Source organism: Vitis riparia, chromosome 11 (assembly GCF_004353265.1).
Source record: "Vitis riparia cultivar Riparia Gloire de Montpellier isolate 1030 chromosome 11, EGFV_Vit.rip_1.0, whole genome shotgun sequence".
Lineage (NCBI taxonomy): Eukaryota > Viridiplantae > Streptophyta > Magnoliopsida > Vitales > Vitaceae > Vitis > Vitis riparia.
In genome coordinates, this window is record NC_048441.1 from 13045608 (window position 1) to 13069880 (window position 24273).

Below are 24273 nucleotides of genomic sequence, written 5' to 3' on the forward strand. Positions count from 1 at the left end.
CTGTAGTTTATCATCAAGTATCCCATAGAAATTCATAGGAAAAAAAGGGAAGGCACAGATGTTGAAAGGATAATGGTAAAAGCACCTTAGGCCTTTAAAGTTGGGACCCTTGCTAAAATGCAATACTAATAATAATGATTAAAAAAATGTGAAGACATGCTTACCATTTCAGGATCCAAGACATCAATTGCATGCAATCCATATCTCTCTTCAGGACCACAATATGGGTTTTTGGATCTAAAGACACTGTTTGACCTGATCCACGCAAAGAAGCCTTTTATCTTTATCTAAAAACTCATAATTCAAATTATTTTAAAAGTATTTTTAAAATTCATATCAATCAAATTATTTATCCCAAAAAATTATTTATATCTATATTTAACTACCAACTAAAAAATATCGAAATATTTATATACTCAGTTTATTTTTTATTTTTCTTTCACTTTAATTTTTTTCTATTTATTTTCTTTTCATCAAAGTTTTAATTTAAATTTATGATAAGAATTAGATGATATTTGATAAGAATTATTTAAATTTTAAGAAAACATCCAAACACAAAGGAATTAAACAGGTTTCCTAAATGTATATTTTTTTTTTCGAATGAATGAAATCTTAAAAAAATGAATGCATTTAAAAAGTGCAAAACACCCTGGAACATGTTACTGTGTCAACCGGTTCATATCCGGTCGGCCGGGTGACGTTTAAAAAACCTTCCCGCGGTTAATTTCTTCAGTGATATCCTCTGCCAGTCGAAGGGATCCGCCGATTGAGCTTCCAGAGACCGACTTTCGACGCCCTTCCAGCTGTTGCAAGCCTTCGGAGTGAGTTTTGAGGGGTGCGGGTTCACATTTCGGAGCTAGGGCGTGAGGTTTGGCAGTGATCCTCCTTCATCGCGCGTCACAGGCCGTTTGTCTTCTCTTCCCGCGCGCCACGGCTCTTTCATTGGCCTTGTTTTGACATAGGTGTGGCCCTTTGTTCCTGTAGTACAGTGCTCTCTTCTATTGTAGTGTTTCATGGCGCCTAGGAGAGACAAGGGTGCCTCGAAGGCACAGGCCAAGCGCCCTGCTCAGGCTTCTCAGGACGGTCAGGCGGAGGCTCGCCGAAAGGCGAGGTTCGACACCGGCCTTTTCACTACGCTCGACGAATACCAGAGGTACAAGCAGCATTTCGTCCAGAGGAAGGTGGTTGCAGGGAGAAATATTAATTTCGCCCATCTACAGCATTTCGGGTTTGAGAGCCTCTTTGCACGCATGGGGTGGCTGCCCTTAGTCACTATTTCAGAGCCCATTTTTCCGACATTAGTCAGGGCATTCTATTCACGCGTGACGTATGGACATGGAGGCCCGATCACTTCGACCGTTAGAGGGGTTCAGATCCATCTGGACCCGGAGAGCATCTGCCGCATTTTGGACATTCCTCCTGGTGGACTCCGAGTATATGATGCCAAGGCCTGGCCGACGGTGCCGGGTTTCGATCCGAGAGAGGCGATTCAGAGGATGTGCGGCCTGGCAGCTGCCCCGGGGTTGGGCAAACCATCGGCACATAGCCTCACAGTGACCTGCCGAGTCCTTCATCACATGATAGCGTACATCCTCCTACCACGTGGCGGTCATCGAGATGAGGTTTCCTACCTGGAGGCATTCCTGATTGATTCCATTATGACGGGGAGACGTATTGATGTCGGGTATGTCATGATGATGCACATGATGGCATGCTGCGAGACGGCCAAACGCATTCTCCCATACGGCCGCTTCATGACACGAGTGTTCAAGGATGCGGGGGTGGATTTGAGCAAGGAGCAGGAGGTCGAGGCGCCCAGCAGTTATGACACCTATGATGAGCAGTCGATGGCGCGGATGAAGTTGGAGAAGGCCCCAGATGGGTCATGGATTAGGAGGGCGGACCGACCAGTACCACAGCCACAGGCAGAGGGGGATGTGCATCCTGCAGTAGACGAAGAGGAGGAGATTCGGGAGATGGAGGGTGGGGTACACCCTCAGACCGAGTTTGACCATAGAGAGCCTGCGTTTGATATCCCTACACGCCAGTCTGAGGGTCGCCACTTTGACGCGACTATGTCAGAGCCGATGATGACTGAGACGGATTACACAGCTGGACCATCTAGTCAGCCATCATTTACTGAGCCTCATTACACCCATACATCACCTGGCCAGGCTCCTGACGCCCCTGAGCATGCGCCTTGGATGGAATTGGCTGCGCAGATTAGCTCAATTGGGACTCGTATTGAGGAGCGCATGGATCAGCAGCAGGCTACGCATGAGCATATCCTACAGAGGCTTGATCGCCTAGAGCATCAGCATGAGGAGATGATGGCGTACATCCGCGCCGTGTTCCCACCGCCACCCCATGCACCTTGACTGCATTGAGACCACGTCGTTATTTTGTTTATGTTGCAAAACTGGGACATATATATTTTGTATTAGCATACGTATATTCCGAGTAGTGTCATATTGCATGCAAATGTTTGTGATTTTTTTTTTTTGGATTCAATATATATATATATATATATATATATATATTATGCTATTTAGTTTATTATATGTTGTTTAGTAATATTTACAAGATGGCCAAGTCATCTCATCCATATTAGGAGGTACTTAACTTTAACCTTGTTTTACTTTTCTTAATTTACTAAAACTATAACCTTTTAACATTCGTGTGTTAGATGCGAAATTGAAATGCTTGCCATATCTTACTTTGTCTCTTGTATTTATTCTTCAGTTAGAATTCTTAGTAATCCAGTTTGCTACAACTTCGAAGTTCACAGAAATGAGAAAAGAGATATATTTCAATGAAATTATATTTTGTCTGAACTTCAGAAGCTATTAGTTGTCCTTTTATTTTTTATTCATATTTACTATATTTGGAGGGAAATGATGGTGTGGTCATCAAAATATTTTCTTTTGTATCAGCTGCTTAATTTTTGGTCTATCCTGTGTCCATGATTCTGATATATTTTAAATTCCTTACTTTACAATGAATTAATTTCAAACCTTATTCATGCAAACAGGTTAGGGCGTTTGGTGCAATACATGAAAATTGGAGCCAATTACAGAGTTGGAAAGATCTCTTTGAATTTATTCGTATTAGGTTTTGTCTTTGCTCTAATTTCACACTGGAGCTGACTGAAACATAAGCATTTACGAAAGGAAGTGAATGAGAGAAAAGATATAGGGAAAAAAATCCAACATAATATACGTAGGAAGAGCTCATCAACATCTGAAAGGAAACTTTTGCTGAGCCCATTACTTGTTAGTATCTGTAAAGGATTCAAGTTCATAATAAAATATGAAAGGTCATTTTTATAGGATCCATATTGACATGTATTGTTGTCTCTGTCTAAGGCACAATTCGGCTCAATTGGCAGCTATTGGCCATTGTACCAACAATGCATTAAGATAGTAAAGCATGAATTTGAACCCACAGAAATCAATTGCTCAGAGTGATACCTCATTTTCTGGTACGGAAAAAATAATGGAACAGAAATTCAGCATCTCCTCAAAGCTTAACTAGGGAGACAATGTGAATTTTGAGCAGGAAAATCTAGTCTAAGAAATGATAATGACATCAACGTTATTTAAAGACTTTTGAGTGCTTTCTGGTTGGAGAAGAAAAATAAGAAATGATGACATAGGCCAATGTCCTAGCCAAAAGAGGGTCTAGCATGTATTAGAACTTTAGTTGAGCTAGGGGTGTTATAGATTATTTTGACGTCTGATAGTGAATGAATGGAAAGCTCCTGCATTTAGAGGTCTTGTACTTAGTGATGAGTTCAAGCCTTAGAAGTATGCAGAGAGATAGGTATGGAATAAGCCTTGTATCAGTTCTTTAATCCCTGTTTCTTCTTTAACAGGTGCTTTCTGGTAACAGGGTTTGATTATCCTTTGATTATCCTTGTAACAAATATGAACTCATTATCACCAATGGTATTTATGTGGCAGATTGACTGGTTGTAACTCAAATGTGCTAGAATCTTTATCATAGGTCATTGCTTAATTTATAGATCAAACTTGTTTTTTTTTTTTTTTGGTTGCTTGGTGCTGCTTAATCTCTATTTGTATATCAAGCAAACTTTGAAATATAAGATGAAGAGTCTCATTTTCATAATATATCTGAAAAACAAGTAACATGTGTGGGATGAAGGTACAGGAACAACTCAAGCAAATTAGTACTCCTATTCATTTGTATCACCTGAAGGAAAGGTTAAGGTTTCAATTACTCTTCATGTATGCGGATTTTTCAAAATTTATCAAATATTTTATTTTAAGGACATATATACAATAGCTTGTACAAACAATTGAAGAAATGACAATCTTTCCTCCACCTGCTCCCTTGAAAATGCTTTATTTTTTTAACTCACTTTTTTCTCGACTAATCTTAAACAATGGGCACTCTTTTAAAATATTTCATTCTCTCATGAAAGGTGAGTTCCAAAAATAGTTTTATAACTGATAAAACTATGTGAATTAAGAACTATTTAAAAAATTAACATATTTGCATATTTTGGAACTCTTTTATTAGTCAGTTGGCATACTTGGTGGGCATGGGATGGAACCGGTCGACCGGTTACCATAGACCGGTTGCACTACGGGCAAAGACACTCACATAAAGGACACGAACCGGTCGACCGGTTATCCTAGACCGGTCGACTGGTAATCTGTCTTTTTCATTTTGACACTTCCTATGGGTTTTCAGCTTCAATGGGCCAACAACCAATATAAACGGATGAAAAACAAAATTTAAAAACAAGAAACATGTGCTGATAAAATGCGAAATAACCAAAATTTATGTTCAATACATTGGAATTTTAATTGGAATGAAATCCATAATTACATGTCCCGAAACGTATATGATACTATTTGATGAAAATAGTTACAATGTAAAAATTTAACAGAAGGTTGGTATCTTATTATCCAACTCTTAACATAGATTGGCTTCCTATAAAATAAACTATCTTGATCATCTAGACTTCTCTGTTTTCTCTTCTCATCTTTCATCTGATGTTAAGCCTCTTATTTTGAAGTATTTCTATTGATCGTGACAAAGCTCCCACTTCAACAATCAACCCACCTGCACACATAAAGGGAAAAACAATTAGTTCAAGGATAAAAGATCATTTATTTGCTTCATCTAAATACGAAAAGGAAAGGGTGCAATTCGACACCCTCATGTACTCGTTTAAGTTGTCCTATTATCCGTCACTCCATACTGTGCTCATAATTTTCCATTGATGCAGAGTCATAAATCCGTCTTACAAACAGAAGAAGTCAACATGCTCATAATTTAAGAACAATCGACGAGTGTTTTCAAAAAAAGTTGAAATCCTTCAATGTAGGTAGGGTTGTACACACTTGTACAGTTAGCCCATTTGGCTTGTACAGTTAGTGTAAATGGATTGTACAGTTATGCAATCCACCGAAGGGACGACCGAACAAGTGCATATGGGTGGGGCAACAATGTTTCCATTATCGGCGATGAGGGAAAAGGAGGAAAAACTTAACCCTCATTTCGGTTCCTACGCCTAAGTAATGTGGGAGAGCTAAAACAATGAACTAACATTGTACAAATAAAATAATATACGTGGAAGGAGTGTGTTGTCAACCGCTATGTGTGAGGAATGTGCACGACGAGTGGAAAATGTTGATGACTAAGTTCTTCACAATCACTTGAAATACATTTAGATACACACCCTTGTACATTTAGTACATTGCGATTGTACACTTGGTGTAAAGGCCTTGTACAGTTGGAGCAATTCCACTTAAATAAAACTGAAGGAGTGCATATGGGGGGGTTAACCACATTCCAAAGAAATGGCTGATTGAAAATGGGAAAATGAAACCCAATTTAGGTTCCTATGCAACATAAGTGTGCTACCACAAGGCATTTGAATGTGTACGAAGGTAAATGAGGAATGACTGTGAGGGATGTCCCCCTAGTAAAAAAAAAGAAGGAAATGAGCAACGATTGTTTTCAAAAAAGTTGAAATCCTTCAATATAGATAGGGTTGTACACACTTGTACAGTTAGCACATTTGGCTTGTACAGTTAGTGTAAATGGCTTGTACAGTTATGCAATCCACCGAAGGGACGACCGAACAAGTGCATATGGGTGGGCCAACAATGTTTCCATTCTCGTGGATGAGGGAAAAGGAGGAAAAACTTAACCCTCATTTCGGTTCCTACGCCTGATTGATGCTCTTCCATCAATCTTTACCACTGAGAGCTCCTCACTAAGTCAATAATATGGTGGACTAGACAGAAAATTAAAGCACGGAAAGAAATAAAATCCAATAATGCATGATTTGCATATTTTCAAATCTATTACTCAACAAAACATAAGCACTGGTAATATTTTCCTCTTTGCCTATAAAAAAAAAAATGATAAAGGACGAGAAGGGGTTTCATGTATATGTGTGCCTGTTTGTTTTTTGACAAATAAAGGTAAGTGTATATTTTTTATGTTCCAGTTTCAGATTCATTAAGACTTTGTTTGGATCATGGAAAGTGCTATGGCAAAAAAATAAAAAATAGTATGGTTTTCCATAGAAAATTGATAAAAATTGAAATATAATGAAAATTATTTAAGAACTTATACATTCTTAAATTCTTTACTCTATAGAAAAGAAGAATAATATTGGAAAAGTATGCTAGAGAAGTTTAAGTTTTTTTTTCTTCCTTTTCCATTTTTTCTCCCAATTGAGTTTCCCTCCTACTTTTCGCGATCTAAATTGAACCTAAACGACTAAAAACAATAAAAGTAAAAATCAACTACACCCTAATCAGATTTCAGTATCACTTTATGGAAAATCAACCAACTATAGTAAATGAATTGTGAGAACAGCAACTTTTACAGATAAGAAGACAAACCGTGTGCAAAGTTTCAAAACCATTCTTGGAGCTTGCCATTACCAAAGGATGTAAAGATGTAAAAGGTGAGAATATATCCTCTTCTGCTTCTTTGGGGGAGTTCCTATAACATATAGGTCACTCAATATCTCATAGCCTTTCTATTAATTCTGTAACATATATGGACCATTTGTTAATTTTTGGGCCCAGCTGGCCCCAAAACACAATTCTCCCTTTGAAGAAAAAAAAAGAAATGAGCAAAGAATTTTGCGAAAATCGTTTGAAATCCTTCAAGTTAGGTAGCCTTGTACACCCTTGTACACTTAGTGTAAATGCCTTGTACACTTAGTGTAAATGCCTTGTACAGTTGGAGAAATCCGACATAGCTATAGCTGAATGAGTGTAAATGGGCGGGATAGCCACTCGCCGATGTCATGGGTCAGTGAAAAGGGGGAAAATGAAACCCAATTTAGGTTCCCATTCATCATACGTGTGCTAGCACATTCCAATGAATGTGTAGGAAGGGAAATGAGGAGGGAGTACGAGGCATGTCCCCCTTTGAAAAAAAAAATGAGCAAAGAATTTTTCGAAAATCGTTTGAAATCCTTCAAGTTAGGTAGCCTTGTACACCCTTGTACACTTAGTGTAAATGCCTTGTACACTTAGTGTAAATGCCTTGTACAGTTGGAGAAATCCGACATAGCTATAGCTGAATGAGTGTAAATGGGCGGGATAGCCACTCGCCGATGTCATGGGTCAGTGAAAAGGGGGAAAATGAAACCCAATTTAGGTTCCCATTCATCATACGTGTGCTACCACATTCCAATGAATGTGTTGGAAGGGAAATGAGGAGGGAGTACGAGGCATGTCCCCCTTTGAAAAAAAAAATGAGCAAAGAATTTTTCGAAAATCGTTTGAAATCCTTCAAGTTAGGTAGCCTTGTACACCCTTGTACACTTAGTGTAAATTCCTTGTACACTTAGTGTAAATGCCTTGTACAGTTGGGCAAATCCATAATAGGGACGACCAACCAAGTGCATATGGGTGGGAAAACAATGCTTCCACTCTCATGGATAAGGGAAAAGGATGAAAAAGTTAAGCCTTGTTTCGCTTCATATGCATCATTAGTAGGGGAGCTAATAGCATGAATTAACATGGTAGCCATCACATAAAATGCGTGCAATGAGGCACCATTCAAGCAATATGTGTGAGGAATGTCCCCGACGATTGGAAAAAGTAAATGAGTAAATTCTTCAAAATCACTTGAAAACCCTTAAGATACATGCCCTTGTACACCCTTGTACATTTAGTACATTGGCCTTGTACACTTAGTGTAAATGCCTTGTACACTTGCAGGAAATCGACCTAGGTACACCTTAATCAGTGAAAAGGGCGAAAATGAAACTCAATTTAGTTTCCTATGCATCATAAGTGCACTAACTAGTCCCCACAGCTCACCTTCTGCACCATACCCATTCATTCTCTAGAATATAAACCCAAAAACCAGATTATAAAGTGAGGAATTTTCAAACAGCTGAAATGCCAATTTTAAGGAGATCTTTTTCAACGGATTAACTGGAAGTTTCTTTCATTTACTTACCTTGTGCTTCATTCGTATGAGGCAAGATGGATATGATCAAAGCCTCATTTATACCCCACCCTGCACCCTAAAACACGCTGTTATTAAGTTCAAAATTTTTTAAGAACACCCTAACACCATATCAAAACGGACGTCTTTCCTCAAACCTTGTAAACAAACATCCACCACATCATCAAAGGAACCAACATGAAATCAAAATCTCAGAAAATTTAATCACACCCACCTTCATTTCGATTTGGGAATGATGATGATAACATACATGCGAAGGCTTTTCTGAGTTGCTCACAATCCTCGGCTGCACGATTGGGGGACATTCATAGTTGACCATGGTGTTTACGGAGGGAGAGAAAGGGGCAGGAGACTAGTGACCCTTTTTGCTATTATTTGAGATTTTTCAGTCAGAATGACATGGCAACATCCAGCTGACTTGGAACTAATGAAGGGCATATTGGTCAGTTAATATCTCATAGCCTTCCTGTTAATTTTGATACATCCATGGACCATTTCTTAATTTTTGGGCCCAGCTGGGCCCAAAACACAATTCTCCCTTTTTTTTAAGAGGAGAAGCTTTGAAAGTTTAACCACATGAATGGTACGTTCATGGCTGCGCATTACTTTTTCTTTCCTTTTTTTTGCATTAAATTATTATTTTATAAATGCAAGTGAGTTTAAGGATGAATTCCCAAAAAAATTATGCCATAGATGTTGATGGCAAAATTCCCCTGCTACAGTAGTCGTGACCATCAACGGAATCTCGATCAACGCGTTACAGTGAATCCTCCTTCTTCCTGCAAAAAAGATGTCCGGATGGGTTGTCTGGACACACCCTTCGATAATTAAATTAGTATTTTGGAAGCTGTTGGAAAATAGAGTTTTCCTTTGGGAGTGTTGCTCCGTGATTTTCGTCAAGGATGCTTACCCTCCTGAGAGTCTCCTTAGAGTTTATATATGAGTCAGAAAGTATGGCACCGCTATGCTAGCGGGTCCCATCGTCATGATTGCGGCTCATAGGGTAGCAAAGCAATCATGACATTTCTGGTGCCAGGTGGCGGTTGTCAGGAAGGTATTTAGGCGGTGGACGTCACCGCAATTTATGATTTTAAATATCTGGGATGTGTCAGGAGACCTGAGAAGACTTGGGAATGTCTTGTCGAATGTATCTTGCATTAAAGATGAGTGACAGTTCAAGAGACTTGGTCATCAGTGTTGTCAGAGTTATCTTTTTGATCGTGGGCGGAAATGGATCCGGTGAATCGCGAGTGTCTGACGAGTTAAGCTATCCGGGTAAGCTGTCACTAAAGTATCCGGACATGTCTGTCCAGGGAAGTTGAATCGTCCTCCTCTCCCATCCGGCGGAAGGCACCGGATGTGAAATATCCGGAGAAGGTGGAACGTCGGCCGGATCCGGATGTGAGATATTCGGATGAAATGGAACGTCGGCCGGACAGAATTTGCGGCTGTGAGACATCCGGGTGGAATGAGCTATGTCATGCGTCGCAAGGGGGGCCGTCTGTGTGGCCAAGGGAGAGGGAGCCATGTGACACTTTTTAGTGAGGATCCCATAATAGAGAATCCAAGTTTTCTATGCAGCTCCATGGCCCGTTCATTGATATGCTGCCTTGCACCTGGCTTTCTTGGGAGAATGCTGAGACATGAGATAGGTTATCCTGTGACAGCCTCTCAAAGGCTTTGAACCTCATGTCCTGGTTCATTGAGCTCTTCTTGACTATTGGTGCTTGGACAATACAGAAGACACGGATATTGGCCTGAGAGTGGGAGATGTGTTGGAATATGTGCCCATAAACAAATGAGATTTTTTTTTATTTTGCTGATTATTAATATTTTTTAAGGAATTATTTCAATATTATTGTTGCATGCATGTTACAGATGCTTTATAAATATCGAAAACCCTAAATTATTTAATTGTAACTTTAAATATTGTATATAAGTGTTATATACAGGAGGATAATATTTAAAGTAAAATAATCTAATATGTTCGTAATTAAAAATTAAAGTTGGGATCTTTAATTTAAAATTACTAGCGCGGTTCATTACATTCTGAATGAAATGATCTTATCCGGATTGTTAATAATGAGATTATTGGAATGAAAGCGCTTTATATAATTTGATTATATAGGACTGGAACACGATTAATTATGAATCTCTGATAAATTCCGTTATAATATAGAGCATTCAATATTAATCAATGATGGTCATATATGCATTGATCTTAATTCTGAGTGATTAATAGACTCCTATTTATTGTATTGTATTTTTTGACATACCAGGTAATGACACAAATACATAGTATCAAATTCTTGGTGTATTGGAAGTATAATAAAATAAATAGCCGGGAATATTAATATACAAGATGAAATCCATTCCTTTGTTAAGAAGTCAGATGAACGGTTCCCATAAGTATTGGTTCGGGCCTTGAATGATAAGAGCGCTCAATTTATGATTAGACCATAAATATATTATTCATTAGAGAACCAATGGCACTTAAGCAGAAAGATATAATTAAAGAGGTTAACGGAAAAACCTAGCTTTAATTATGAACCGTTTATGGAGGATTGACTCATATGTAGTGACTATATCAATGGGCAATTCAAATCCTTTGAATATATTTAATTTTATAATTTTAAGAGTGCAATTCCAAATTTTTAGTGGAGTAATTTTGGAATTAATAATTTTGATTTTTTAATTAAGTTGTTAATTAATTGTCAAAATTATTGGAGCTTAAAATTATAATGTCCATAGTTCCTCTCAACGGCTCCATTAAAATTATATGAACATTTTTTTTATGTTGGGTTGATTTTATTAGTTTGGAATTTTGAATTCTAAATTAATTTCACACAATCTTGATTTGATTTATTTATTTTATAATTTGATTATTTAAAATATTTTTTGATACAATGTGGTGAAGACCACACTTACTTGTATTCCCTAAGAAACACTTTTTAAGTGGGGATCATGGGGAGAGATATTCTCTCTCATGTTTTTCAAAATTCAAAATATGTTAGTTATTTTTTTTCTTCGTGGTATTAAAAAGTTTTTTTTTTCTCAATGTTTTTCGGATGATGGGATGAGAATACAAGTTTTCAATATATTAAGTTGTGTGATATAAAAACCCATAAACATAAAATAAAAAAAATTAAAAAAAAAAAAGGATGCCCACTCGTTTTGAGTTCATCATTATTTGGAGAAACGTTAGAGAAAGATCCATGGTGCTTTAGAGGATTTGGAATTCTAAGATCCTTTTGGTAGAGTTCAAATTTAGCAGTCTAATCGCAAGATACAATTCTAAATTACCTATATACAATTCTAAATTACCTATATTTGTTATTTCATTAAATTAATACAAGGACTGATCATTGAAAAAAAAAATTGAGAAATTTTTTCTGGCTTCCGTTTTTTCTTTTATTTAGCTGGTTTCAAAACCAACAAGATGGACTGGTGCATAAGAGAGCAAAATTCAGCATCCTTGCTGCCTCTTCTTGAGAGTAGTTAGAACCGAGAATTGGGTTCACGAGTTCTAGAAGGCTTCCCTCCTCGCGTAGGACATAAGCTTGCAATTCTACGTTTCAAGTAGTCAAAAAAAACTTTTGTTTTACAAAGATTATAAAATAGTTTTTAAAGACAAAAATTTATTTCAAAACTTACAATATTCTCAACATGGTTTTCATATTTTTTAAAAATAGTTTTTATTTACCGTACTTTGTTTTAAATTATTTTTTATATTTATATAATTATTTTTAAAAATAAATTAAAACAAGGAAAAGAATTCAAACATCCTAATTTCATCCAAAGTTATCGAAACATTATTTTTTATTTTTCAATTTTCAACTTTTTAATATCATAAATTTATTTTTAAAAAGAGTTCCAAACAAACTCCTTATCAAACAAACCCCCTACATTGAGATTGAGAATATTGACTTTAATATAATTTGTAACGATTAGCACTTAATCATATAAATAGTGTCCACCTTAAGTGGGCCTTATAATTTCAAAGCATGTCTAAGTAATTAAGAGAAATTTATACTTATATAGCATAAATAACTTTCACTCTTATCCAATATAGTACATTACAAACATCCTTCATGGAGTTAAATAAACTCTCAATAACAACTCGCATCTAATTGTATAGATATTGTCCACTTTAAATATAAATGAAATAATATTTATATGGTTGGATCCGAAATGTTATAAATATTATTTGATTTTAAAAAATGTGTAATTTAATCCAAATTGGTCCATGATTAGGTAAATATTAATTAAAAAATAAAAAAGAAGCTTCGAAAGAAAAAAAAAAGAAGTTTTTGGAAGCCACAATTCATGTATAAAAAAGGATTAAATTGAGAATCATTTTACAGATCAGTATAAATATGATTTTTTTTATTAATTATTGTGGGCCAAAACCCTGATACATCAATGTGAATGCGAGATTGAACCGCGGAGATGATGGAGACTTGCAGGAGCCCTGACAATGCTCCATCAGAACTCACATGGCTTTTATCCTCACGCGGATTTTCTTCATTAATAAATAAATAATTATAGATGCCCGAGCCCCAGAGGCAAAAAATAATAAAATGAAAATAAAATTTGGATGTCAATTTGCCCTTGCCCTCTAGGCTCTAGAAGACTAGAATAGTAGGTGACACCGTCTAAAAAACTAAAAAAAATGAAGGTTTGACTCGCAGTTAAAAAAAGACTAGACATAGTTTGAAAACTAGCTTTGCTTCCCACTTGTCAGTTTTCACACACCCCTACATTATAAATTGGGAAGCTCCCTCCAACCCTTCGCCACAACACAACTTCATCGAAGAAGAAGAGAAAATGCATCATCCACCACACGACCCGCACCACGACCACCACCACGACGGACATCCGCCCCCGCCCCATGGCCCTCCGCACCATGGTCCACCACCTCCCCACCACCACGGTCCGCCGCCCCCTCAGCTGTGCCCCCCTCCTCACCACGGTCCTCCTCACCACGGCCCTCCTCATCATAGCCCTCCTCACCACGGCCCTCCTCACCACGGTCCTCCTCACCATGGCCCTCCTCACCACGGCCCTCCTCCTCCGGGACCTGATTGTCATCCCGGTCCGCACGGCCCTCCCCACCACCGCCACTGCTAAGTCGCTAACCACCCACCCTTGGGACTCGTGCCTACAAGTCATCATGTGAATGGAGGTGACGGCCAGCAGCTGGAAGAGAGGGGTGTGTTCGTAATTCTATGTTTTTGCTTTCTGGGTTATGTTGTAGTAAATAATGCCCTCAGAGTCTCTGATTTGGTGACACGTGGTGGCCCAGGACTCTTATCCGTGTGTACGTGTGTGAAATGTGTTGCAATAAATGAGACAAGCGAATAGATGTTTATGGCTCTCCTCTCTCATTTGCAGTTTTTCTTTGTGTCATTTTTAAACAAAAAAAATTACAAGCAAAATATCCTTTAAGAGATCAATATTGGAATTTTGGGTCCAAATGTCCAACCCTAAACCCTATTAGTTTCTCACGCCAAATTACATATGATTTTGATACTCGGGAAGTCATGAATCTAATGTTTCAAACGGATGGTAATTCAACTTCAAACAAAAAAATGTATGATGAATTAAAACAACCATGTGCAAAAAGCTTGCCACGTGTCTTCTATTACAAAAATATAAATTAAGTTTTTTTTAATTTATATTTAATATAACTTCAAATCACATAAGTATCACATCATCCACTTATAAAAATAAAATATTAATTGATAATTGACGTCTCAGCTTGAATTTAAAATATATATATATATATATATTATTTTTACATGGTAATAAAATGATTACTTTAAATATAAGTTTGATAAAATAATTAAACTTAATTTTTTTTCCCGTCTGATCCAAAACTCTCAATATTAATTATTTTGATATTTAGTATTACAAGAGAGATCCAAAGAAATCTTTATTTAATTAAGATGGTTCAATCCGAACCGGCTTATGTATTTAAAAAAAGAAAAAAAGAAATAAGTTACAGGTTGCCGGTAACATTGGCTCAGGATGGACTAACAGTCTAACACCAAGGTGAGTAGCAGCGCGCATTCGACCAATCCTGTGGCTGTTTATCAAGTTAATAAGGTCCTTCTCCCTGAAGCAATCTTTGGCACCGACATTCCTCCTACCCCAGCTCCAGCACTAGCTCCGGACATTAGCCCTGCTGCAGATGCTCCAACTGCCTTAGATGAGACTGGGTCTCCTCGAGCATCTTCAACCCCATCTTCTTCCTATAGGATAATCGGCTTGGGTGTTTGGAGCCAGTTGGTTTTGGCCATTTCAGGTGGGCTGGTCTTGTTCTTATAAGAGAGGATTTGTCAAGTCTTTAATTTATATGAAGAGGGTATATCCATTGCTTTGATTTCAAGCCATTTTTTTATTACATATGTTACTGAAACTATGAGAATCTAACAGTATTACAAGAGTTTGGACACAGGTTCCATACTTGGGGACGAAGACAAAGATTTTGGTTAAAGGGGGCAAAGTTGAAATATATAGGGACAATCGGTTTTGACTCATTAATTTAAAAAAATATAAAAATTAATTTTATCTTCATTCATTTTAAAATATTCTAAAATATATGCACTTCACAAGAAAGATAATTATTTTCTAAAATAATCTTTTACATGTGAGGTTAATAACACCATTTGACAATTTTTATTTTTATTTTTACTGTGAGAATTGAGATAAATAAAATAAAAAATTTTAAAAATTTAAAATATAATTAAAAAAACTTTAAAACTAAAAATATAAAAATAAAATATTAACTTTCACTTGATTAAATTCTACTAGTAAAAAATATAGATTCGAGAAAGAATTAGAAATACAATAAGAGTCAATTTCTTTTTAAAATTTTTAATTTTTTTGGTTTTAATTATATTTAATTTTTAATTATTTTAGTTTTAATTGTATTTTAAATTTTTTAAATTTCTTATTTTATTGTTGATGTCAATTACCAAAATTTTTATAGGTGGGTGGATTTATATAATATTGGACATAAAATGATTATTAATTAGAAAATTAAAAAGATTTTATTTATCACTTGAAGATCTTGGAGATTTTTTTCAAAATAATTTGTAAAGCATATTACATAATAAAAATTTTATAATATATTTATTTGTAAGATACTTTTATAGAATTAAAATGATTAATTATTTATTTTTTGATAATTTTATTTAATATTATCAAGTAAAAGAGTATTTCAAGAAATAATTATCCTACTTATGAAAAAGGACATGTATTTTAAAATATTTTTAAATAAAATAAGATTAAACTAATTTATAAAAATTGAGGTTCATTTTTTTCATATTTTTTTAAAATTGGTAAATTAAAATCCACTTTTTCCAAAATAAATTTTATAATTTACACCAATATAAATATGTGAAGGAGACATGCCAACAAAGATAGAAGGCACTTGTGACAATTTTATAATTTACCCACTTTCAAAAAGTTCGAACCCCGACTCACAAAGTTCGTACCCTTTCTTACAAAGTTCGTATCATATCTCACAAAGTTCATATCATCTCTCATAAAGTTCGTACCCATGCCAACAAAGATAGAAGACACTTGTGACAATTTTATAATTTACCCATTTTCACAAAGTTCGAACCCTGACTCACGAAGTTCGTACCCTCTCTCACAAAGTTCGTATCCTCTCTCACAAAGTTCGTATCATCTCTCATAAAGTTCATACCCCCTCTCACAAAGTTCGTAACTCCTCTCACAAAGTTCGTAACTCATCTCACAAAGTTCGTAACTCCTCTCACAAAGTTCGTATCATTTCTTACAAAATTCGTACCATCTCTCACAAAGTTTGTATCATTTCTTACAAAGTTTGTACCATTTCTTACAAAGTTTGTACCATTTCTTACAAAGTTCATACCCTCTCTCACAAAGTTTGTACCCACTCTCACAAAGTTCGTACCATTTCTTACAAAGGTTATACCTTCCCTCACAAAGTTCGTACCCCATCTCACAAAATTCGTACCCTATCTTACAAGGTTCGTACCATCTCTCACAAAGTTCGTACATTATCTCACAAAGTTCGTACCATTTCTCACAAAATTCGTATCATCTCTCACAAAGTGCATACCCATACTCACAAAGTTCGTACCTTCTCTTACAAAGTTCGTACCCCATCTCCCAAAGTCCGTACCCCCTCTCCCAAAGTCGGTACCCCATCTCAAAAAGTTAGTACCCGTACTTACAAAGTTGGTATCCTCTCTTACAAAGTTCGTACCTTCTCTCACAAAGTTCGTACCATCTCTCACAAAGTTCGTACCCCCTATCACAAAGTTTCTACCCCATCTCACAAAGTTTATACCCCCTCTCACAAAGTTCCTACCCCTCTCACAAAGTTCCTACCCCCTCTCACAAAGTTCCTACCTCTCTCACAAAGTTCGTACCACATCTCATAAAGTTCGTACCATTTCTTACAAAGTTCGTACCATTTCTTACAAAGTTCGTATCCTCTTTTACAAAGTTTGTACCCCCTCTCACAAAATTCGTACATCTTCTCACAAAGTTCATATCTCCTCTCACAAAGTTTGTATCCTCTCTCACAAAGTTCGTACCCTCTCTCACAAAGTTCGTACCATCTCTCACAAAGTTCGTATCATTTCTTACAAAGTTCGTACACTCTCTCACAAAGTTCCTACCATTTCTCACAAAGTTCGTACCATTTTCTAACAAAGTTTGTACCCTCTCTCACAAAGTTCGTACCCCTTCTCACAAAGTTCGTACCCCTTCTCACAAAATTCTTACCCCTTCTCACAAAGTTCGTGCCCTCTCTTACAAAGTTCGTCCCTCATCTCACAAAGTTTGTACCCTCTCTGACAAAGTTCGTACCATCTCTTACAAAGTCCGTACCCTCTTTCACAAAGTTCATATATTTTCTTACAAAGTTCATACATTCTCTCACAAAGTTCGTATCATATCTCACAAAGTTCATTGCCCTCTCTTACAAAGTTCGTACCCTCTCTTACAAAGTTTATACCATCTCTCACAATATCCGTACCTCTCTCACATTGTTAGTACCCTCCCTCACAATTTTCGTACCCCCTCTCGTATTGTTTTTCTTCTTCAAGATATGTAAAACTTCATCTTCTAATTTAGTCTACGAATACACAAAATAATAATATAAAAATATTGATGACAATTTCATAACAAATGACTAAATACTCTCAATTTGATTATTAATAACTCAGAAAAAAAAATTAAAAAATCTAAATGTTATAAATCATTACATATTTAAATGTCATTTAACATGACATTTCTACCTACAACAATTATATTTAAATGAAAAAAAAAAAATCAAATGTTACCTTTTAACACTTGTAATCACTTGACATCCTTCATATAATGTCTTCTTTAAGACATATAAAACTTCATCTTCAAATTTAATCTCTGAACAAAAAAAAAAAAGATATAAAAATATTAATAACAATTTGATAAAATTTAATAATAAACTCATAAAAACTTCTAAAATCATTATTTAACATCACATTTCTACATACAAAATTTATATTTAAATAAAAAAAATATCAAATATTACCTTTGACACTTGTAATCACTTGAAATCCTTCATCTTCTTCATATAATACAAATTTTAAATTTTCTCCCTAAAAAAGTTTTAAACTTGATCTTCAGATTTGATTCATCAAAATACATCTTACATATTTTATAATATGGTAGTTGAAATTATTTAATTTTCATATTAAATTACTATCCCGTTTTGTATATATGAATAATGAGAGTATAAGAATAGTTAGTAGGATTTCTTTTTTTAGATAGAGTTAGGTAATTCATTAAACAACAAATTATATTTGATATTTAATAATAAATTATAAAAAAGTTGTAATATTTATATATTTATGAAATGCATGTGATTATTTCTCACCAACAAGTCATCTTTATCGATTTGATAAGTTTTTATAAATGTTTTAATAACATGTACTCTACACATGTCATTTTATTATTGGGGTCAAATGTGGGTAGGTACCCCAAAATGAAGAGTGGGTACCAAAGAACAACCCTTCTGGGTTATGTTGGAGTAAATAATGCCCTCAGACTCTCTGATTTGGTGACACGTCATGGCCTAGGACTTTTATTCGTGTGTACGTGTGTGAAATGTGTTGCAATAAATGAGACAAGCGATTACAATGTTTATGGCTTTCTCTTCTCTCTCATTTGCGGTTTTTCTTTGTGTCATTTTTAAACAAAAAAAAAAATTACAAGCAAAATATCCTATAAGAGATCAATATTGGAATTTTGGTCCAAATGTCCAACCCTAGACCCTATTAGTTTCTCACGCCAAATTACATATGATTTTGATACTCGGAAGTCATGAATCTAATGTTTCAATCGGATCGTAATTCAGCTTCAAACAAAAAAAATATGATGAATTAAAACAACCATGTGCAAAAAGCATGCACGTGTTTTCTATGACAAAAATATAGATTTTAAGTTTTTTTTAATTTATATTTAATATAGCTTCAAATCACATAATCACATCATCCACTTACAAAAATGAAATATTAATTAATAATTGAGGTTTCAACTTAAATTTAAAATATATATATATATATATATATATATATATATGATATTACTTTTACATGGTAATAAAATGACTACTTTAAATATAAGTTTGATAAAATAATTAAACTTAATTTTTTTCTTGGTCTGATCCAAAACTCTCAATATTAATTATTTCCATATTTAGTATTACAAGAGAGATCCAAAGAAATCTTATTTAATTAATAAATAAATTCAATTATGAAGATTATATTAATCCAGTACAATAATATTAATTAAAAACATCATTTACTAAAAAATTAAATGACAAATATTATTAATTGTTTGAAGATTAATCAATGACCTAAATTATCTTAACTTCAACTTCTTATTTTAAGATAAAAAATAAAATTTGAATCATGGAACGCAAGACCTTTGAGTGTACACAAAGAAGATTTGACTTTTCAACTAAATAATTTATTAAAATTTTCATGACTACCTGTATGTATTTTATGACATGAGCTTATTAAATTTATCTATGGTTTCACACTTTCTTCCATTGTTAAATGGAGGGACCTTCTTTTCCAAGCTTTTTAATGCGGTTGTAGGTGCTATGTCCTTGTCAAATAATTCATGTAACATTTCAAAATCATGAAATTATTTGCCAAACAATTGATGATCATTCGGATACATTTGAAGCGTTTTTAGCATAAATATTTTCTCTTAATGTTTTAAGGATAGTTACATATCTTTGTCTAGAAAATATTATAAATGGTTTTTCAACACTATAATTGATTTTTTAAATTTTTTTTAAATATTTCTTAAATTTTACTAAGTACCTTGTTTTTCTTTAAAACACTTTTTGGATTATAAATGTTTTTTTTAAAAAAATAGTGCATTTAACAATGATTTTAAATATAATTATGATTTCTCCAATATTTCAACTGGTAGATCTCTCAATTTTGGCATTTCAATGTCATACCTTAACTTTTTTAATATGGTGGAAGGTAATGCCTTTGTGAATAGATCTGCTAGATTATTGCATGACCGAATTTGTTGAACATCAACCTCACCTTTCTTTTAAAGTTCATGAGTATAGAAGAATTTAGGGAAGATATGCTTAGTTCTGTCACCTTTTATGAATCCTCCTTTAATTTGTGCAACACAAGCAGCATTATCTTCATGTAACACGGTTGCATTGCCTCTCTGATAGAAGGTAGTCCACATGTTTTTTGTATATGTTGGATCATTGACCTTAGTCATACACATTCACGGCTTGCTTCGTGAATTGCAAGAATTTCTAAATGGTTTGAAGATGTGGCTACCATTGTTTGCTTGACTGATCTCCAAGATATTGTCATTCCACCATAAGTAAAGACATATCTCGTTTGAGATCGAGCCTTATGAGGATCTGAAAGATATCCTGCATCTGCATACCTAATCAATTGTGATTTCGATTCTTTTGAATAATATAAACCCATGTCACTTGTTCCACGAAGGTATCACAATATATGTTTAACCCCATTCCAATGCCTTTTAGTTGGGACAGAAATGTATCTTGCTAGTAAGTTGACAGAGAATGTTATGTCTGGTCTAGTACAATTTGCAAGATATATTAGTGCACCGATTGCACTGAGATATGGTACTTCTGGTCCAAGCGATTCTTCATTTTCTTCTTTAGAACGAAATGGGTCTTTATTCACTTCAAGTGAACGAACAACCATAGGGGAATTGACTGGATGTGATTTGTCCATATAAAATAGTTTTAATACTTTCTCTATCGATTGATGGACTAATATGCCATTTGAACAATGCTCGATCTGCAGGCCGAGGCAATATCTTGTTTTCCCCAAGTCTTTCATTTCAAATTCCTTCTTTAAATAATTGGCTGCTTTTGTGAGCTCTTTAGGAGTTCCTATAAGGTTTAATTCATCCACATATACTACAATTATTGTAAGCCCAAATTTTGATTTCTTGATAAAAACACATGGGCAAATTGAATTATTCACATATCCTTCTTTTAACAAATACTCACTCAAACGATTATACCACATACGTCCAGATTGCTTTAATCGGTACAAAGACCTTTGTAGTTTGATTGAATACATGTTTCGAGGCTTTGGATTAGTTGCTTCAGGCAATTTGAATCCTTCAGGGATTTTCATATATATGTCAGTATCTATAGACCCATATAAATAGGCTGTAACAACATCCATAAGACGCATATCTAGTCTTTCAGAGACTGTTAAACTTATCAAATATCAAAATGTGATTACATCCATTATGGGAGAATAAGTTTCCTCATAGTCTATACCAGGTCTTTGAGAGAAACCTTGAGCAACAAGTCGTGCTTTATATCTTATGATTTCATCATTCTCATTTTGTTTTTTCACAAAGACCCATTTATATCCAACAGGCTTTATGTTTCCAGGTGTTTGAACTACAGGTCCAAATACCTCTCGTTTTGTTAACTAGTTTAGCTCTGTTTGGATTGCTTCTTTCCATTTTGACCAATCTTTCATTTTTCGACATTCATTCACAACTTGTGGTTCTTGATATTCATCATTTCTCATGATGTCCATAGCCACTTGGAATGCGAATATATTATCTATGATAATGTCACCACGGTTCTTGGTTTCTCTCGTGTGACTCATTAAGATCTCTTCAATTCTAGATATCGGTATTTGATCAATTTGTGCTTCTTCAGGAGTTAACTGTTTGTCAAGTTGGGTTTCATCATTTGACCCTTTCATATTTGTGAACTCTTCAGGAGTACTAAGTTTTTCATATGTTGTACCTTTTCTTTTTCTAGGAATTAAATCCTTTAAGCTAATAGGTCTTTCACGTTTCAGGCGTGTCTTAGATTCATTTGCTATGACATTCTCTAATTGTCCTTCAAGGACATCAATACGTGTTGGGGCATTCACAGCTAGCACGTGTGACTTTGTTACTTTCTTTATATCTATGAAAGCATCAAGTACTTGATTTGCAAGTCCTTGCAAATGAACAATCCTTTGAACTTCTAACTCACATGTCTTGTGCAAGGATCAAGATGAGACAAGGAGGTTACATACCATGTAATGTCTCGCCATTCTTTTGACTTGTCTCCCCCTAATGGCGAGAAAACATTTTCATCAAAATAACAATCTGCAAAGCGGGCAGTAAAAACATCACCTATGACAGGTTCAAGATAACGAATAATGGAGGGAGAATTAAAACCAACATATATACCAAGTCAACGTTGAGGTCCTAACTTGGAACGTTGAGGTGGGGCTATGGGAACATAGACAACACAACCAAAAATCCGAAAATGTGAAACATTTGGTTGGGAGCCTAAAACAAGTTGTAATGGTGAGCAATCATGATTAGCTGTAGGACGAATTTGAATTAAAGTGGCAGCATGAAGAATAGCATGCCCCAAAGCAGACAAGGGCAATTTTGTTCTCAAGAGTAATGGTCTTGCAATCAGCTGCAAACGCTTAATTAGAGATTCAGCTAATCCATTTTGAGTATGGGTATGAGCAATAGGATATTCAACATCAATACCAACTGACATACAATAATCAAGAAATGTTTGAGAGGAAAATTCACCAGCATTATCAAGATGAATTTTCCTAATATGATGATCATGGAATTGTGCCTTAAGTCGAATTATTTGAGCAAGTAACCTGGTGAAGGCAATATTTCTAGTTGAAAGAAGACAAACATGAGACCAACGAGTTGATGCATCAATTAAAACCATAAAATAACGAAAAGGTCCACTAGGTGGATGGATAGGTCCACAAATATCACCTTGAATACATTCTAAAAAGGCTAGTGATTCATATTCAACCTTGGTAAATGATGGTTTAATAATTAATTTGCCTTGTGAGCAAGTAACACAATTGTAATCATTGGGCATCAGAATCTTCTGGTTCTTCAAGGGATGCCCTAAAGAATTGTTGATGATACGACACATCATGGATAATCCTTGATGACCAAGACGTTCATGCCATATCATAAAAGTTTTTAAGTCATAGAACTTCTGGTTCATGACAGCATATGATTCAATGGGTCTAATGATTGTTTGATATAACCCACAAGAATAAGGAGGAAGCTTTTCCAAGATGTGTTTTTCCCCAAAAATAATTGAAGTAATGAGAAGGTATTCATTACTATCATCATTCATAGTTTCAATGTGATATCCATTTTGGCGAATATCCTTAAAACTAAGAAGATTTCGCTTGGATTTAGCATAATAAAGGGCATCATTAATGTGAATTTTAGTTCCTCTGGGTAAAATAATAGTTGATTTTTCGAAGCCTTGAATCAAGTCTACAGGACCTGATATTGTATTAGCATTAGACTTACCCAAAGATATGTTGGAAAAATATTATTTATCATGAAGGATTGTGTGTGTTGTGGCACAATCTGCAAGACATGCATCTACATTGGATGTCGTATGATGTACCAAGGTATAAGAAAGATCCATGTATCTTTTTGTGAGAAAGAAGAGAGAAGATCTTTCTATTTCTTTTGTAGAGACTAGTCGTGCTGATAACGTGTTGTAAAATTATAAAGTAAAAAGAGAAAAAAATGAGAAAGAGAAATTAGAATGTAGGAAGATAATAGAATGCACGGGAAAACTCTATTAAAATTCATTAGGGGTCTCTCCCTTTTATAGAGAATTATACAAGATATTTATGAATGGTCATCCACAAGTTACCATAGTGGTACAGAATCTCATATTTTATAACAATTTCTAACTTTTCTAACATTTAAAAAATTTTATATTTCAAATATTAAAACCGTTATAAACTTCTTATTATTTAAAATTATTATCAAAGATACTCAAATCAATTAAGGATGTAATTTGGATATGTTTGAACTGCAAAATTAGGTTTAATATCAAGAAACATGTTGCCACTTTTCAAACATGATTTCGCGGCATCAAGGAAATCAAATAAATAATCTGAAATTACCCCTCCTAGAAATATTGCTTTCTTAAGAATCTCCCAATTGTGGGGTTCACAGATAAAACATGGCTACACCTTTATTCCATGTAGTGAATGTGGGATCCTCCCTAAAAAATGCCACGTGGCTCTCTCTCCCTTGCACATGCAGATGGTCCCCCTTGCGACGCGCGGGATAGCTCATTCCACCAGGGGAAGAATCCTGTCCGGCCGACGTTCCACCTTCTCCGGATATTTCACATCCAACGCCTGACGTCGGATGAGAGAGGAGGGCGTTTCAACTTCCCCGGTCAGACATGTCCGGATC

General features: G+C 35.1%; 2 protein-coding genes across 4 annotated transcripts; both read right to left on the reverse strand.

Annotated features, from left to right (window-relative positions):
* Positions 1-4796: 4796 nt before the first annotated feature.
* On the reverse strand, positions 4797-8865 carry LOC117925630 (annexin D2-like). 3 transcript variants are annotated; one of them, XM_034844696.1, is made up of 3 exons: positions 8690-8865; positions 8467-8526; positions 4797-5091 (listed from the first exon to the last, which is right to left on the reverse strand). In XM_034844696.1, the coding sequence occupies exons 1-3, from the start codon at positions 8778-8780 to the stop codon at positions 5015-5017; spliced, it is 228 nt and encodes a 75-aa protein (XP_034700587.1). In that variant the 5' UTR covers positions 8781-8865; the 3' UTR covers positions 4797-5014. The 3 variants fall into 3 exon arrangements, 1 of the variants encoding a protein (XP_034700587.1); XR_004652998.1 differs by lacking the exon at positions 8467-8526 and having other exon boundaries at positions 8690-8855; XR_004652999.1 differs by lacking the exons at positions 8467-8526; positions 8690-8865 and adding an exon at positions 6888-7114.
* A 4417-nt stretch (positions 8866-13282) lies between these two features.
* Positions 13283-22106, reverse strand: LOC117924770 (spidroin-1-like). The gene is made up of 3 exons (XM_034843484.1): positions 22089-22106; positions 14628-14729; positions 13283-13609 (listed from the first exon to the last, which is right to left on the reverse strand). The coding sequence occupies exons 1-3, from the start codon at positions 22104-22106 to the stop codon at positions 13283-13285; spliced, it is 447 nt and encodes a 148-aa protein (XP_034699375.1).
* Positions 22107-24273: the final 2167 nt, after the last annotated feature.